The sequence below is a fragment of the Saccostrea echinata genome, unplaced genomic scaffold (genome assembly GCF_033153115.1).
Source record: "Saccostrea echinata isolate AGI-Se365-2 ecotype Australia unplaced genomic scaffold, CSIRO_AGI_Sech_v1 ptg000002l, whole genome shotgun sequence".
Classification (NCBI taxonomy): domain Eukaryota; kingdom Metazoa; phylum Mollusca; class Bivalvia; order Ostreida; family Ostreidae; genus Saccostrea; species Saccostrea echinata.
The window spans coordinates 20,452,776-20,469,870 of NW_026889751.1; the positions used below are offsets into that span (position 1 = coordinate 20,452,776).

Below are 17,095 nucleotides of genomic sequence, written 5' to 3' on the forward strand. Positions count from 1 at the left end.
GTTTATCAAATACTTACCATGTATTTCACACTTGACCTTTTAGTTCATTCATTATAGAGTCCCAAGTCTGTACTACAAACATTTTTAATGTTGTACATAATTTTTTTTTTCATTTCTAGACATATGAATTTCATACAGTCATGTAAATGTAGAAATGGTGTGATTTAGATAGCTGTGTTCATTGTTGAGTATTCTGACTGCTAAAATTTCAACAACATAAAATTTATTCTAGTCTACAAATTTTTTGCCATTCATTTTGAACATTTTTATTGATTAGGGTGTACTATGTTGCTTATATTAAGTGATAATGCTAGGTGATTTTGGAATGCACATGTTTATCATTATGTTAAGTGTTAAGCCACATGTAATTTTTTTTTACACTTAATGAACAGTCTGTATTAATGCTCACAAATAAGAGAGATTATTAATCTAAAATAAGAATTATCCAAATAATTTTCTGATATGGTTGATTTCCAACATAGCTGTGTTATAACAATCATGATTAGTCAATTGCTGTATGACTATTCAATAACCTTTTTTATGATTGGTTGATTCTGACAAGGTAAATATGAATAGTTTCATACATTGATTTCTTCATAATGATTACAAGTGGTGCAATTTCATTAATTCAGCATTTAGATAGACAATTATGATTGCTTCTATTTATTATCTGTTATCTCTATTTTGTTAAATTAATAAATCACTATAAAGAAAAGGGCTCTTTTGCATTATATCATTATTTATTGTACATGACCCATGACTTTCACTTCTAATGCCGGGCATTTGATGAAGAAACAGTCACTACCTATGTTCACGTCTTAGGTTTGAAACGGCGATCAGAACGAGAATCGAACCCGGTACCTTTCAATCACGAAACGAACATAACCTGTTGTCTGGCGCTTGTCCTCTGATCCCGGTATTCCTACCCTCTACTATATAAGCAAAGAGAGACAACTCTATAACAAGAACAAAACTTTGTTTCAAATTTACGCTGATTTATTTTTCGATTCAGAAATCGTCGCCAACAAAGCGGAAATTGGATACACGCAGAAAAAACCTGATATACGGTATAACATTATATGTTCATGTCAATTTAATCGTCGATATTAATTGATTTTTTTCCCGGGGGTGGGTGGGGGTTTCATGAACTATATTTCAACTTCATTATTATAATTTAAAAAAATACATTTCATAATCCTTATATTCTCTTAAGGTAGTATGGGATACCTCCACGTTATGACGTATTTCCGTTTGAAGTATTGTTTTGATTTGCATGAGTGCTTATTATCGGGTCAAAATTTGTAGATACACCGTTGAAAAGAACACTCTCAAGCCTATTTCAATGCAAGTCATCACAAGTCGGCATTTTAAGTAAAAACAGACCAAAAAATCGCAAGTATATAAATTTACTTACAATTGTACAACGGACATTTAAAAAAGCAAACCCCTGTAAAAGGTAGTTTCAACATTGCTGCTTTTGAACACTTTTAAGCAAAAGCTGTATTTCAATTGTTTGAGTAACTGTACAGCACCTTGTGTGCGGTGAGGCATGGATAAGTGCGATTACTTCACATTGTGCTGAATTATCACCAATCAATTATCACGTTAACCAGAGCTGGACTTTTTTGTTATTTAATTCAAGAAGAAACTGTTTGGTCACAAATCAGCTAGCTGTTGTATATAGTCCCAAAACGTTCAGATGAATGCAATTGCTCTGAACAAGACACGTCCTGGAAAGCGATTGTCCATGCATTGTTTTCAAAACCGCTCAAAGTTGAAAACTACAAAGTGCGATTTTTTTATGGTTGGGAAAAAATGCTCATCATTTCTAAAATAAAGAAGGATAACTCTTCCGCTCGGATCTTTTAATTCAAAAAATTTTAAATGCATTTTATATTTTCCATTTATATATATATTTTCAATTTGTTTATTTCACTTTGCTAACATATCAAGATACATTCTTATTGTAGACTTTCATGAAATGTTATCCGTCTGTTTTCAAGAAATAAAGTTTTCCCAGTTTTTTACGCTTATTTTTTGTTGAAAATTAAAAAAATACTAAGACATATTTCTTGTCATTTTTGTTTTTATAAACACTTTATATTAGCAAACGCCTGCCTATAACATTAAGCTTATGAAAAAAGAATTATGCAAGAAAAAAAAAATCGTTTTTGTATTTCTCATTAAAATAATAAAAAAATTATTAAAATTACACTTTAATATACTGAAAGGTGGGGGTATTTCAAATCCTTCTAATTTGGGTACATAAATATGTAGGAGAAGTTTCGTTTGGTATCCCATACCACCTTAAAACGTAGTTAAAATATGTAACACTTTTGTATGTTCATGTTGTGATACGTTCACATATGATATTACATACATGTACAATTATATCAAATGTCATTTTAATTACATTGTAATGAATACCTCCTTCAACACGTTATATATATAAATATTGTACATCCCTTCAGGAACAACTGTGTTCTTGTGAAAACCTTGCAACTGTGAAAAACGGAAACAATGTTGAAGTTTGTGGTTTTAACAGCTGTATTTTCTCTCGTCTATTCTGCAGGGATTAAGCTTCACTTAACAGGTCAATTATGCATTTTGTTTTTGTTTTTATTTATTGATAGAACTTTATTGATATGAATACATAATAATTTTCTATGGAGTTATGTTTTTTTTATTTTCTAGTAGTTATCCAGCAAGTTTAAATTTCACTTTTCTGAAATAATGCTTGAATACAATGATTATTACTAGCTTCTTCCGTTTCCACTGATTATGTGGTATAGTAGGTTCTCATCAAGAATTAGTCTTAATTTATAATTAAATCGTGTAAATATACTTGCTACCTTTTGAACTGTGGCATCTTTGTACAATGGCAACAGTCTATTGAAAAAACTTATTACCATTAAATAGTAAAAGAAATGCTATTATTACTATAAAACAAATACAGGAGATAAACTAACACATCATGTGTAATTCAAAGAATTTTTTTTCCTGCTGATGATCGTATTTTGTCAAGAAATTAACAACAAAATCATTAATATTTGTATTTGTATTTTATATTTTGTGTGTTTAGATGAAATGAAAGCTATGTTGAGGAAGTCTAAATGGGATCACAAGAATACAGTTATCTCTATACACGGACCTATGACTCTAAATCTGCAGTCAAGTTATAAACTAAGGAATGGACAGGTGTTTCTGAAATCACGTAAGATTAATTCCCTTTAAAATCCAAGCAAAAAAGAAATAGGCCTTATGATTTTCACGTCATGTAAGACTCAAAGAAAAACATTGTTATAACAGAATGGAATGATTGATTGATTGATTGTGTGCTGTTTAACGTCCCGTTCGAGAATTTTTCACTCATATAGAGACGTCACTATATGCCGGTGAAGGGCTTCAAATTTAGACCTTTACTCCGCACTCAGGGCCATTGAGCAGTGAGGGTTCTTTATCGTGCTAACGCCTACCGTCACACGGTGCCTCGGTTTTAAGGTCTCATTCGAAATACACACAACAGTGCCGAGCGCGTGGCGAAGGAACAGTTGCTACCTATTTTTTATTGACTTAGGTCAGTCGCGGCCGTGATTCGAACACACGACCTTCCGATCACGGAGCGAGCGCTCTAACGACTGAGCTAGAGTGACGGTTAGAATGAAATGAATTACATCATGGAAGAGTCAGACACTGTTTTAATAGAAATAAATGTTTTTTTTTTTTCAATATCAACGTAAAACGACTAATCAATTTAAAAGAAGAACCCATTTCCCCACATTTTTGCCCAACTGCGCCCAAAGCTCAAGTAAGCTTCTCTGATCGAACGGTGTCCGGCGTTCGTCTGTTGTGTGCTATCTGTCGTCTGTAAATTCTTCACACTTAAGAAACATTGGGTCAATGTCAACGAAACTTGCCACAAAGCATCTGTGGGAAAAGGGGATTCAAGTTGTCTAAATGAAAATCCACGCCCTCTTTCAAGGGAAGATAATTAAGAATTATTGAAATTATTATGACATCTTTCAAAAATTCTTTTCTCGGAAAAGATGAAATTTATCTGAAAGCTTCATTACATACCGTAGATTCAAGTTTGTTCAAATTATGACGCCGGGGGGGGGGGGGGGGGGTCGGGTAGGGCCGCAATGGACGATCAAAGTTTACCATTGGATTTATTAGTAAAAATCTGTATACATTTTTTTCTAGTTTAGATTCAAGTTAATTCAAATCATGACCCCAGGGGTAGGATGCAGCGGCTGCAGCCACAACTGATGATCAAAGCTATACATTGCAATATATTGGATTTTTTATTTCTAAATATCAGCTTTTCGTTCATATTTATATAGAAGTATTATCAGGCAATGTAGACTGAAATTTGTTCAAATCATGAACCTGGGGTAGGTATGGGGCCAAAATACATGAACATGTAGGTTATCAAAGTAAAAAAAAAATCTTACGATGATTTAGCATTCTTAGGTAGTGTGGATTCAAAATTGTATTTGTACTTCTTCAAATGATTATCGGTAGGATGGGACCAAAGTGAGTGAACTAAGTTTAATACAGGAATATATAGAGAAAATGTTTAAAAATTTTAATCTTAAGAACAGCAAAGGCATAATTAGTCATAATATTAAGGAAGCACCCTCGGATGTGTAGGTCACAGTGGCAAGTGGTAAGACGCTCGCTTCGTGACCGGGAGATACCGGGTTCGATTCTCGTTCCCTGTGTCTTGTCGAAACTAAGACGTAAAAATAGGTAGTGACTGTTCCTCCACCAAGCATTTGAAATGAAAGGCATGGGTCTTTCGGATGAGACCTTAAAACAGGTCCTCTCTCACGGTAAGTGGTCCTGTGTGCCGAGTATAGGTTTAAATTTGAAGCCCTTCACTGGAATACACAGTAAAATCCGTTAGGAATATTGTAGTACAACAGGACCATAGTTACTATGATGTCAGCGTATGGCTCATGGACCCTTTGTTCTTCAAACCCCTATTTAAATGGTTATTTTCCTATTTTCCAGATATCAAAGAGAAGCACAAAGACTGTGCTGATATCCTCAAACACAGACCCCTGAGTAAAGACGGCGTGTACACGATTTATCCAGACATGAAGACAAAGAAGTCGGTGTTCTGTGACATGACGACTGACGGAGGCGGATGGACGGTAACCATGACAAATGATAATATTGAAACATAATTATGCGTTGAACACTCTCTCCTTTTTCTTTCACTGGAATACTTTACAGAGTTCATAACGTCATTACTTAGTTGTTTCAAAAGTAGAGATTCATAAATTCTGTATTTTGAATGTAAATCTTTATACAAGTTACATATTATATGTTAACTGTAAAATAACTCAGTAAGGTCTTTGTTAAACTCAGGCCCGTAGGAAGCAGTTTCACCTTGACGTTATTATTGAGGGGGCACAAGCATATAGTAGCTATGTTTTCAATAGTATTCTATATATCGGCAATATTATGAGGGGAGGGGACGGCCCCCCGTACCCCCCCCCCCCCCGATTCCTACGGCCATGAAACTACACATATTCAGTGTATTTCAGCTCCTTCCTTCATTTCAGGTGATACAAAGACGACAAGATGGCGTGACCGACTTCTACAGGAACTGGGCCGAGTACAAGAATGGATTTGGTGACGCCGAGAATGAATATTGGCTGGGTAAGATCTGCATTTGCAACACATTAATATTTTTTTTCCCTGTATAATTAGTAAAAAAAACTTTTTATGTTTAGGAAATGATGCTATTCACACACTGACAAAAGACAAAAAGCAAGAACTAAGGATAGATCTGGAGAGATTCTCTAGACAAAAAGCACATGCCACTTACTCCACATTCTACATCGGTAATGGCGCTGAGAAGTATAAACTAACATTAGGGGGATTCAAGGGCACCAAGGGTCTTGGTAAGAACAATTCTTATATAATTAACTATATTTACATAAGATATTATTTCTCTTGCAGATTCCTTAGAAAGAAATTCTAAGTTTAATTAATATCTTTAAATTTATCTATTACCGATTTGGTGTTCTATTCAATCAGGCAGCACTTCATCCCCTGACTTTTTTGTCATTCAATTCTTTTGAAAACCGACTGCTGTTAAACATTATCAAACCTTTAGATTATTAACCCGTTTTAAAAGCCAGAATTAAGATGAGCCAAAGGTCAACTGTTTCTTAGCCCTTCGCTTGCTCTATCCAGAGTTGTTCTCGCTACGCTTCCACATTCATGTACACCTCTGTCAACGCTTATTTTATAAGATTCTTGAAAAAATTGTAAATGGTGAGAATTGTATCAAGAATACCTTTTAAATATATCATTTATCAATAAAAAAAAATTATTTTTAAGCTATTATCCTTTAAAATGATTTTTTCCCTAAGTTTTACTCCGCAAAAAAGTAACTGAAGAAATAAAGTGTTATAAGGGATGATAATTTTGAAATAAATGATAAATATCATCTTTATTGATAGTTACATTAATTTATTAAGATTTAAAGTTAAATTTCAACATTTAAAACTTGTACAAGAATCATACAACAAGCGTTGGCAGGGGTGCTGGGAGCGTAGCGGTAGCGGATAGAGAATAAGCCCTTCCACCAATGTTGATTATAGAGTCTTTTATGAATTCCGACCCCCTATATATCAATATTTTATAGTTGTATACAGATATAAATAAATTAAATATAATCAATGAAATGTCCTTCGTCGGATATCTACGTTGGATCTCGTATTTTACTCACCATCCGTGGGCAAACTGGCTGAAATATCATTGTTAAATATGCAAATTCGTCGATTATAGACAACAATCAAAAAGTTAAAACTCTTCAATTTTGAAAATACGTTTTTTACTTTCCTATTTCCTCTCATATGGTAAAGACCCTTAAGAAATTTTGTTTTAAAATTGCCGAACATACTTACTATGTACAAAACTGTGATTTGTTGATTTGCCATCGCGACTCTGTGCAGTAACCAATCAAATGATTACATATACGAGGATATTTCGGCGAGTTTGCCCACGGGTCATGAGTAAAATACAAGATCACCTGTGGACATCCGACGATAATTCCTTTATAAGGGAATTATCAGTTGAAACTGTTGCATTTATATAAGACGATTATTATACGGGTTTCGCGTTTTTAGCTCTTCTGAGCCAAAGGCTCAAAGAGCTAATGCTATGGCCATTTGTGCGGTGAGCATAAACTTTTTAGAATATGGGACATAACTCAAGAACCCCTTGACCAATTATTGTCAAATTTGTCACAGGGCATCCTTGGCCAAAGGACTCCCGTTTGTACTAAAACTAGGGTTGTGACTCTTAAACAAGGGGAGATAATTAGGAAAATAGAAAGAAAAGTACTGGTTGCTAAAAAATCTTCTTCTCAAGAACCACTGGGCAGATTATCACCAAACTTACACAAAAGGATGAGGATATATTGTAGATTAAAAATTGTTCAAGGCATCACCCTGGGGCAAAGGGCGTGGTCTCAAGGTCACTTCAAAATTGACCAAAAATTACATTTTATTAAAATGTTGATATTTTGCTTACTATAAGGACTAGGATCATCAAATCTTGTCAGTTAATTCCTCTAAGGACCTCATATCTTGCTGACTCAAAATTAGGTCACGGTGACCTACTTTTTGAATTTTGCGGCCATTCTTTTTCAAAATGATTTAGAGGCATATTTTGAACATTTTAAGGCCCATGATCATCAATCTTTGTCAATTGATGCATCTTGGGTCCTCAAAGTATATCGACTAAAAAGTAGGTCACCTTGACCTACTTCTTAATTTTTATGGCTTATCTTTTTTTTCAAAACAATGAAGGCCATTAATTTAAATACTGAGAGGTTTAGAATCATTAAATCTTGTAAGATGATGCATCTTGGGGCCTCAAAACATATTTATTAAAAAGTAGGTCACAGTGACCTACTTTTTGAACTTTGCAGGCATTCAATTTCAAAGCGTTTTAGAGGCATAATTTGGACATTTTAAGGCCTATGATCATAAAACTTTGTAAGTTGATGTATCTTGGGTCTTCAAAAAACGTCAACTGAAAAGTAGGTCACCTTGACCTAGTTTTGAAATTTTATGGCTATATTTAAATATTTAGTGTACTATTTGGCTTAGAATCATCAAAATTTGTCAGTTGATGTATCTTGGGTCCTCGGAGTAGGTCGACTGAAAAGTGGGTCAGTGTGACCTACTTTTCAATTTATATGACTATAACTAAAAATTTCGGGTACTAGTTAGCTTAGAATCATCAAATTTTGTCATTTGGTGCATCTTGGGTCTTTGGAGAAAGTCGACTGAAAAGTAGGTCATCGTGACCTACTTTTGAAAATTTATGCCTTTATTTAAATATTTCAGGTACTTATTGGCTTAGAATCATCAAACTTTGTCAGTTGATGCATCTTGGGTCCTTGTAGTACGACAACTTAAAATTAGGTCACCATGACATACTTTTGAAAATTTATGGCTTTAATTAAATATTTCAAGTACTATTTGGCTTAGAATCATCAAACTTTGTCAGCTGATGCATCTTGGGTCCTTGGCGTACGTCTACTGAAAAGTAGGTCACCGTGACCTACTTTTCAATTTATATGGCTATAATGAAGTATTTCGGGTACTAGTTAGCTTAGAATCATCAAACTTTGTCAATTGACGCATCTTGGGTCGTCGAAGTAAGTTGATGGAAATGTAGTTCACTGTGACCTACTTTTGAAATTTTATTGCTTTATTTAAATATTTTTAGGTACTAATTGGCTTAGAATGACCAAACTTTGTCAGTTGATGCATCTGGGGTCCGCAGACTTGGTCCAATGAAAAGGAGGTCACTGTGATCTATTTTTGAAATTTTATGACTTTATTTAAATATATCAGGTATTAATTGGCTTAGAATCATCAAACTTTGTCAGTTGATGCATCTTGGGTCCTCAAAGTATGTCATCTGAAAAAAAATGTCACTGTGACCTATTTTTGAAATTTTATGACTTTATTTAAATATATCAGGTATTAATTGGCTTAGAATCATCAAACTTAGTTGATGCATTTTGGGTCCTCAGAGAATAACAAGTGATACATGTAAGTAGATCACCATGACCTATTCTCAGGTACTAATTGGCTTAGAATCATCTTGGGTTCTCAGAGTGTTTCATCTAAAATGTAGGTCATGATGACCTACCTTTGGAATTTCAAGGCTTTATCTAAATATACAGGATACTTAGAAGCTTCAAATAGAAGTGATAGGTTGTACAGTTTATCAGAAGAGCAATTCAAGACCCTTGGGCCTCTTGTTCTGCAATGTTGCATTCGTTCATCTCCGTACAAAGAGCAAAGAAACATTTCACTGTATGATTAAATCCTAGGCATTTTGCCAATTTCTGTTTCTTTGAATGATTATTTGGAATGAAATTGTTAATAAAATATTTCAGTTTTAAGTTCAAGGGGATATGGCTTTATACTTTTGACCCTTGGGATTTTTAAGCACTATCCCAAGGATAATATGTATCACGTCATACATTAATTAACTCCCAAAATGGAAATATCTGTCTTAAGTAATTGACATGTGAGAAAACTAACATCATATATTTTCATCGATAGATGAAATGTTGTTCACTGAACGATTGACGTATGTATTATGTATCCCCTCCCAGGGGGGACATATTGTTTTATTCGATTTTATCTTATTCTTCATCATCCAAATTTTGTCCGTGCGCAACTTAAATACCCTTTGGCATTATGACTTCAAACTTGGAACTTACATAGATGACATTGAGAAGAATCCACCAAAATTTTTGAAATTGGCCTATTAATAAGGTCAAGGTCAATCCTTTACATTAAAATAGAGTCCAGGCCATAACTTGAGATCCCTTTGATATTAGGACTTCAAACTTGTAACATAGTTAGATGATATTGAAACAAGATGCACTGCATCAAAATTTTTACCTTGAACCCTTTAAGGACAAATAGAGAAAAACACGATTTGACCATTATTTGAGAACCCTTTGACAATCTAATAATTATAAGATCAAGGTCAATCGTTTACATCAAAATAGAGTCAAGACCAAAGCTTTAATACCCTTCAAACTTGTAACATAAGAAAACATTGATACAAGATGCACTGCACCAAAATTTTGACCTTGGCTTCTTTCTTTCTTCAAGGTCAAATAGAGAAAAAAAAAACTTGATTAGACCATAACTTAAGAATCTTTTGTTATAATCACTTCAAACATGGAACATGCAGAGGTAATATGAAGGAGGGATGCATGAAACCAAATTTTTGACCTTGATCCAATTTATAAGGTCAAGGTCAATCTTTTACATCACGATAGAGTCCAAACCATAACCTGAGAACCTTTTGATATTAGGATTTCAAACATGGAACATAGGAAGGATGCACTGCATCAAAATTTAGACCTTGATCCCTTTCTTCATCAAATTGAGAAAACAGGACTAGACCATAACATGAGAACCCTTTGACATTAAGACTTCAAACATGGATAGGTGATATAGAGGAAGGGTGAATGCCAACATTTTTTCACCTTGATCTATTAATTAAGTAAAGATCAATCTTTTACATGAAAAATATATAGTCCAGTTCATAACTTCAGAACTTTTTGACATTAGGATTTCAAATTTGGAACAAGGAAAGACAACGTTAAGACCAAATGCACTGCATCAAAATATTTAACCTTGACCGCTTTCTTCATTCAAGGTCAAATTTAAAAATAAATACGACCAGACCATAACTTAAAATCCCTCTGAAATGAAGACTTGAAATTTTGTACACAAATCGAGGAATCTGAGATGAGATGAGATGCACTGCATTATTATTTTTGACCCTGATCGTATTATTGCACTCGTTAATGTTGGTAAAGAAGGATAGACATGCGTTTATTATTTGTAAGAAAAAAAAAAATACCCACTAGTTATTATTTACATGTACTTATATATGGTATACTATCAGATGTTTTTGTTGGTCATATTTCAGTTATAGTTTTATAATGCAGTAGATGCAATATTAATATGGAAAAAAGGGTGATCGCAAAGGGAGGCATGAGAGAGAGAGAGAGAGAGAGAGAGAGAGAGAGAGAGAGAGAGATTTCAATTCTGCACACCGGAAATAATCAATCAAAGAATGAGCCATGTATGTACTTTCAGGGGATAGCTTAAGTGTAACTAAAAATATGAAGTTCAGTACCAAGGACAGAGACAATGACACTGATTCTAAGTCATGTGCTCAAACCTACATAACAGCAGGCTGGTTTTCTAATTGCTTTAATACAAATCTGAACGGTGTATATCGAAAAGACTCCAAGAAAGATCCCAAAGAACTGAGTTGGTATGGCTGGGGAAACACTTGGAGGTCCTTGAAGTCGGCAAGAATGATGGTACGCCCTAAAAAAATATAATAAAAAACCAAAACGTTCTATGTATAATATTAAAATAAAATATGACAACAAAACATGCCTGTTTTTATTATGAATTTACATGTATGTGGGTTTTGTGTGTCTTAAATAACATTTCAGCCAGTCAAGATAATTAGTAAAGAGAAGTCAAAACATTTTATTTTAGCATTAGGATTTATCTTGTTTTATTTTGGATTTTTTATTCAAATGCATGCCCTTCATAACCAACAGGGATGGGGCACGATTACTGAAAAATGTAATCGATTAATAATCAATTACTTAGAGGAATTTTGTGTAATTGATTATTAATCGATTACACTAATTTTTGTCCTGTAATCGATTGTAATCGATTACTTTGGAAGATGTAATCGATTAATAATCGATTACTTTCAAGTTTTTATCCCTTCAAATATCAAAGCAATATTTAAATGGTAAATGTTGATTTTATCTACAGAAGTTTGAATGTGTTCCTGCAGTTTCAGTGCAGATTATTTTATGGTTTTATTCTGGCTAACATTCTCACTAAATGCCCAAATGAGGGATTCTCTCTACCATGGGAAGTGGAGACATGATTCCTTCAATAAAATATGCCAAGGAATTGATTATTCCTTTCAACCTTGGATCTGAACCAGTCCTCCATATTTATTGACTTGTTGCAAAAACTATTTAATATTTATTGTGAGTTACTTCATTAGAAGTATTTTGGCTTAAGTAATTTAACTAATAGCACAATTTCATTCTGTATTGAAATAAGTGTTTTGATAGCTATTTAAAATTGTTTTAATAATATTGTTTGTCTTCAATGGAATGAAAGTTAAACACTAGATAGTTCACAGTTCACACTTCATTATCTGCAAATCAGGGATGTCTCAGTTAATTAATTAGCCAATTAAGATAAGCAAACACAGTGACACTTACTCCCTCTCTTACAGACACTTATAACCTCTCACTGATATGAAAGCAACCTCAAAATTTTGAAAGAAAACATGAGAATGATTTTGCAAATTTTAAAGTTACTAAAACCCAAGTTTGAAGTTATTTAAACATTTTCAGATATAAATAAGTTTTTCCATTTTTTTTTTTTTGAGACAATGTATTTTATTTACCAAATTATTTATATTTAATACAGCACTTAAATCTGTTTTTGCTATTCATAATTTTCTATTACAAGACAAAGTTTTTCAACATCTGAAATATGAAAAGGACATACAGCACAAGGACAGTGAGTCAAATGTAAAATGCACACAAAAAATCTGTATATTTTATTAATAAATGTTTGAAATACATTTCTGAATTATTTAATACTAGACCAATGGGTCTATAATGCAAATTTTATTGAGAACATTTTTAAACTTATGATTATGATAAAAGTTAGGAAATCCAAACATTACACTAGGTGGTTTATATTTGATATTTATGTGTGACTGAACGGAAATAATTCGCCAAAATAACATCCATTTATGTATAAAATAATCGAAAGTAACCGAAAAAGTAATTATAATTACATTGAATATTTTAGCTGTAATCGATTAAATTACGATTACAAGTAATTGAAAATCTCTTCGATTACAGATTACTGTCGATTACTTGAAAAAAAGTAATCATTACAATCGATTACGATTACTTGATTACGATTACCCCATCCCTGATAACCAACTAATCAACAATAATCTTACAGTTACAGGGAAAAGGTAAAATAATTTAAATATAGAAATGGAAAAAATAAAAAAATAATAAGTAAATAAATAAACAAATAAATAAATAGAAATCATACAATACAAATAAAAATTGAAAATTAAAGAAAATAGATAAATAGAATGCACATAAATAAAAGCCCTATCTTTTTTCTTTCAAAAGTTATGATCAAGGTTAAAGTTTGCTAAATTTTTTCAAAACTGTGTCAAACTTTAAAATCAAGAAACAGGGACTAAAATCAAAGTAAATCTGGAAAGTTTTTTTTTTTCACAGGTAGTGTACTTGTGAAAATATGAAAGCCCTATCTCTTTTTATTCAAATGTATGACCAAGGTTATTTTTTTTGTGACAGACAGACTGACAGACGAATGTGTTAATATCCCCTTGCATTTGCGAAAGCGGAAGACAAAAATCATAATCACCAAGTAATTAGATTAATTCAACAAGGCGATAAGGTGAAAGTATTGCATTTTAATAAGATCAAATCACCCAACAAGTTTATATTTTTACCTACTAGTTTCTTTCTGCATACATGCTGGTTCCTTTGTACTTTCATACTCTAAAATCCTTTTAAAGAGCACTATCTTAAATAGAAATAATTATAATTTCTCTGTCAATTTCATTCTTGAAGAAAAGAAAGAAAGAAACGTAATTAAAATCAATTATGAAACCCAAAACCTTACCAACACTACAATTCCTGATTCGCTATTTCGACAAATGCAGAAGAAATATGGTTGAACAGGAACCTCAATGCAAGTTCCATTAGATGAACATGGGTTTGGGTTGCATATGTGCATTTCTTGGCAAAACAAATAAAAAAAACATATCAATGCATATACGATTATTAAACTAGCATACATTACTGCAACTTGAAAGAATTCAATTTTGCCTAGAGTACATTTTAAGTGCATTTATTACTTTTTTCACATGATCTTCCAGTAAAAGGGTAACGACAAGAGCAGATATATCGGGCATTGCAATCGACAGCCATACATCGACCCCCATTTATACACGGTTCCGATACACATGGATCTAAAAACAAAGAGTATTTTGTATCAAAACTCTTATCTTTTTAACAAGAGCCCAAGGGTTGAAAGGTCACCTGAGTGTCATGTTTTCCAGCTGTTGTCCACTTCTGCCTCACCTAGAACCTTTGACATTTGAAACTTAAAGCGTTGTGGTGAGGACTTTATACTCATCATCATATTCACATAATATGTGTCCCAGAGGATCCGGAGTAAAGAAGATGAGATGCACTGTAGAATGATAAATAAATGCATTACCTACTTCGGTCCACCCTTTGGCTTCATCCATGCACCCAGAAGGACATAAAGTTTTGCAATTTTTGTAACAGGCTTAAAGCTCATTATCATCGTGCAAACAATTTATCTGCTAAATGCCCATTGGTAATGAAAAAGATTTTCAATGATGTAAAGTAATTTCAATATTTGTGGTATTTATAGTTTAAAAATAAACTTTTATATGTCTATTGACCTGAAGCAATCTGCAGATCTTTTTAACGTGACTTCAGCCGTAGATTTTTTTTCTCACACTAAAAGGATCGGGAAACTTTAACCCTTCTTTTTCTGATATCACTTAATAAATTCTTGAAAACAAACTCTTTCTTTACTTTAACTCTTCGTTAAAAACGTAAGTTGTTGCTTCCCCTTTGCATTGTTTTGGATTTAGCAGGTCATTGGTCTGGAGGGTTCTCAGCGCTATACAGAATTTTATATGTCCGCTGTACCGTTATGACGTTAAAATTCATTTGTTCGTCGTAATCAGATTTCTTTTTTCTTTTTCTTTTTTTTTAAAATGGGAATATCAGTACATTTCTGGCTTAGTAGTGATTTTTACATTTGTTTTATAACTCAGTATATTTTATCAGCCCGACCTGTTGCCTTGGCCGGGCTGGGGTTTTTCGAATTACACATATTTGGTAGTTGACAGATGTTCATGACAAAAGAAAAAATAAGGATGAATTGAATTTCCAACACATTTTCAACAAATGACCAATTTAGCTCCCACCTGGGGCTTACAAGCTTGAGCTCTAGATCCAAAAATTTGAATTTTACTATCGTGGTATAGAGATAATTGCATACAGTATTATAATCACGCAAATGGTTTGCCTATTAGAAGTTCTTATGAAGCTTAAGATTTTCAAATGTGTAATTATTTTCGATGTATGATAAACATATCCCCACTCGGGGGTATAAAGGGAGCAAAAAGTTTCACAATTTTGGTAGAAAGCTAATTGTTCGTCATAAAAAATGAAACAGTTTGCTGCTAAATGCCCATTTTCAAAGATGCAATTTATTTTCAACATATGACCAATCATGCCTTCAGGATTGAATTATGAACTTTGGACCCAGGAGCCATGAATTTCACAATTTTGATAAGAGATTTTATAAGAAAACTGAAAATCACAATTTGCATGGTAAATGTCCATGAGTAAAGAAGAATATTTTATGGATAAAATGCATTATTTTTCAATATATGACCAAGTTTGCCCCATCCTTGAGTCTGAACCCCAACCTTAGGGGTCTTGGATTTCAGAAATTTGGTAAGGGACCTATTCTTACTAGTATTATAAGCATACACACAGTTTGCATGCTAGATGTCCAGGAGAAAAGAAGAAAATATTTGAAAATTGCATTCATTTTTGGTGATTTTGGCATTACCTCTCATGTCTCAATGAAGCAGAAACTATGAAATTCACAATTTTTACCCATATACCAAAATTAGCTTCAAATTGGTTTAGTTGTTCCCGAGAAGATGCTGAAAACGTTTAAAAGTTAAAGATCGAAACGACGAAAGAAAACTGTGAGATAGCAATAAGTCGCAAGTTTGCATTACTGAAAACCGATATTTGCATTACCAAAATGTTTCTTCTCAATACCGAAAATATTTATATATCAATACCGAAAATTTTGTTAGTTTATCTATGAATAAATTTAAAAGTCCATGTAAAGCATAAATTTCTGAAATCTAACTTTGATACCTCCACCGTTAGCTAGGTTGTAGCGTGCCCCTCTGTTCATCAGACGTTGATGATAATAACTTGAACTAATTAATTTAATGATAGCCGATGAGTTCTCAAAATTTTCGGTAATCAATACAACCCGATAGCTCATCTGAGTCTTAAGGACTGCATGACTTTCAGAAATGCTTTCAAACTGACATTCACGCAGTATATAGTAAGTAGTACTTTGCCTTTCCACGGTAACATATAGACAATCCTGTATAAAAGTCGTGCTGAAATTGGAATGTAAAAACTCTCTTCAGCATAGGGCTTTATCTAAATCTATTTACAGTGAAACCTGTCTAATCCGGGTGTTATGTAGTCCGAAGGCGATGTAAACCTTAATTCCTCTCAGAAAATTCAATTGTTTAAAATCTTCTCTTATCTGGAACCTTGTCTAATCCGGCCAATTTCTATGGAACCAATGGTGTCCGGATTAGATAAGGTTTACTGTATATTCTTGGAAACTAATTACGTTCATTTAAAGTCTATTCATAAAAAAAAACAATACGAGGGTGGTCAAAAATTTCTCGAACTCTGTACACTGTATCTACATATTAAGCACAATTCGGATCCCAATGATATTTCAGATACATACAGTCATAAACAGGTTCTATAAAAAATATATCACAAAATATTTTGCTTCATGTTTTTGACGTAACGATGTGAAAGAGGCGTCATTATATAGATGACTTGTCACAAAAAATGGTTGTCTCAGTCGTACTTGAGCAAGATCGGCTGTAAAGTTTTACGTTGATTTGAAAAATCCTTTGAGTAATATACAATGATTAATACAAGGGTGATGGCGACAAAGGTTAAATAGTAATTGGATGAAGTATTTTAGCGAAAGAGCTGGAGATAGTTAAAAATGATGTGCGTTCTGGGTGCTCTGTGAAATTGAGTTGGGAAAGAAACGTGTCCTTCGTTGAGCAATTTTTAATGACAGATCAGTGGGTCACATTT

At 33.1% G+C, this 17,095-nt stretch overlaps 1 protein-coding gene across 1 annotated transcript in view; it reads left to right on the forward strand.

Annotated features, from left to right (window-relative positions):
* Window positions 1-2,512: 2,512 nt before the first annotated feature.
* Window positions 2,513-17,095, forward strand: part of LOC133178116 (fibrinogen alpha chain-like) — a 93,287-nt gene continuing 78,704 nt past the window's right edge. Inside the window, exons 1-6 of the mRNA XM_061312872.1 lie at window positions 2,513-2,593; window positions 3,083-3,214; window positions 5,017-5,159; window positions 5,574-5,670; window positions 5,745-5,915; window positions 11,169-11,303. Coding sequence (XP_061168856.1) covers window positions 2,521-2,593; window positions 3,083-3,214; window positions 5,017-5,159; window positions 5,574-5,670; window positions 5,745-5,915; window positions 11,169-11,303 — 751 coding nt within the window. The 5' untranslated portion in view covers window positions 2,513-2,520. The remainder of the gene's footprint in view (window positions 2,594-3,082; window positions 3,215-5,016; window positions 5,160-5,573; window positions 5,671-5,744; window positions 5,916-11,168; window positions 11,304-17,095) is intronic.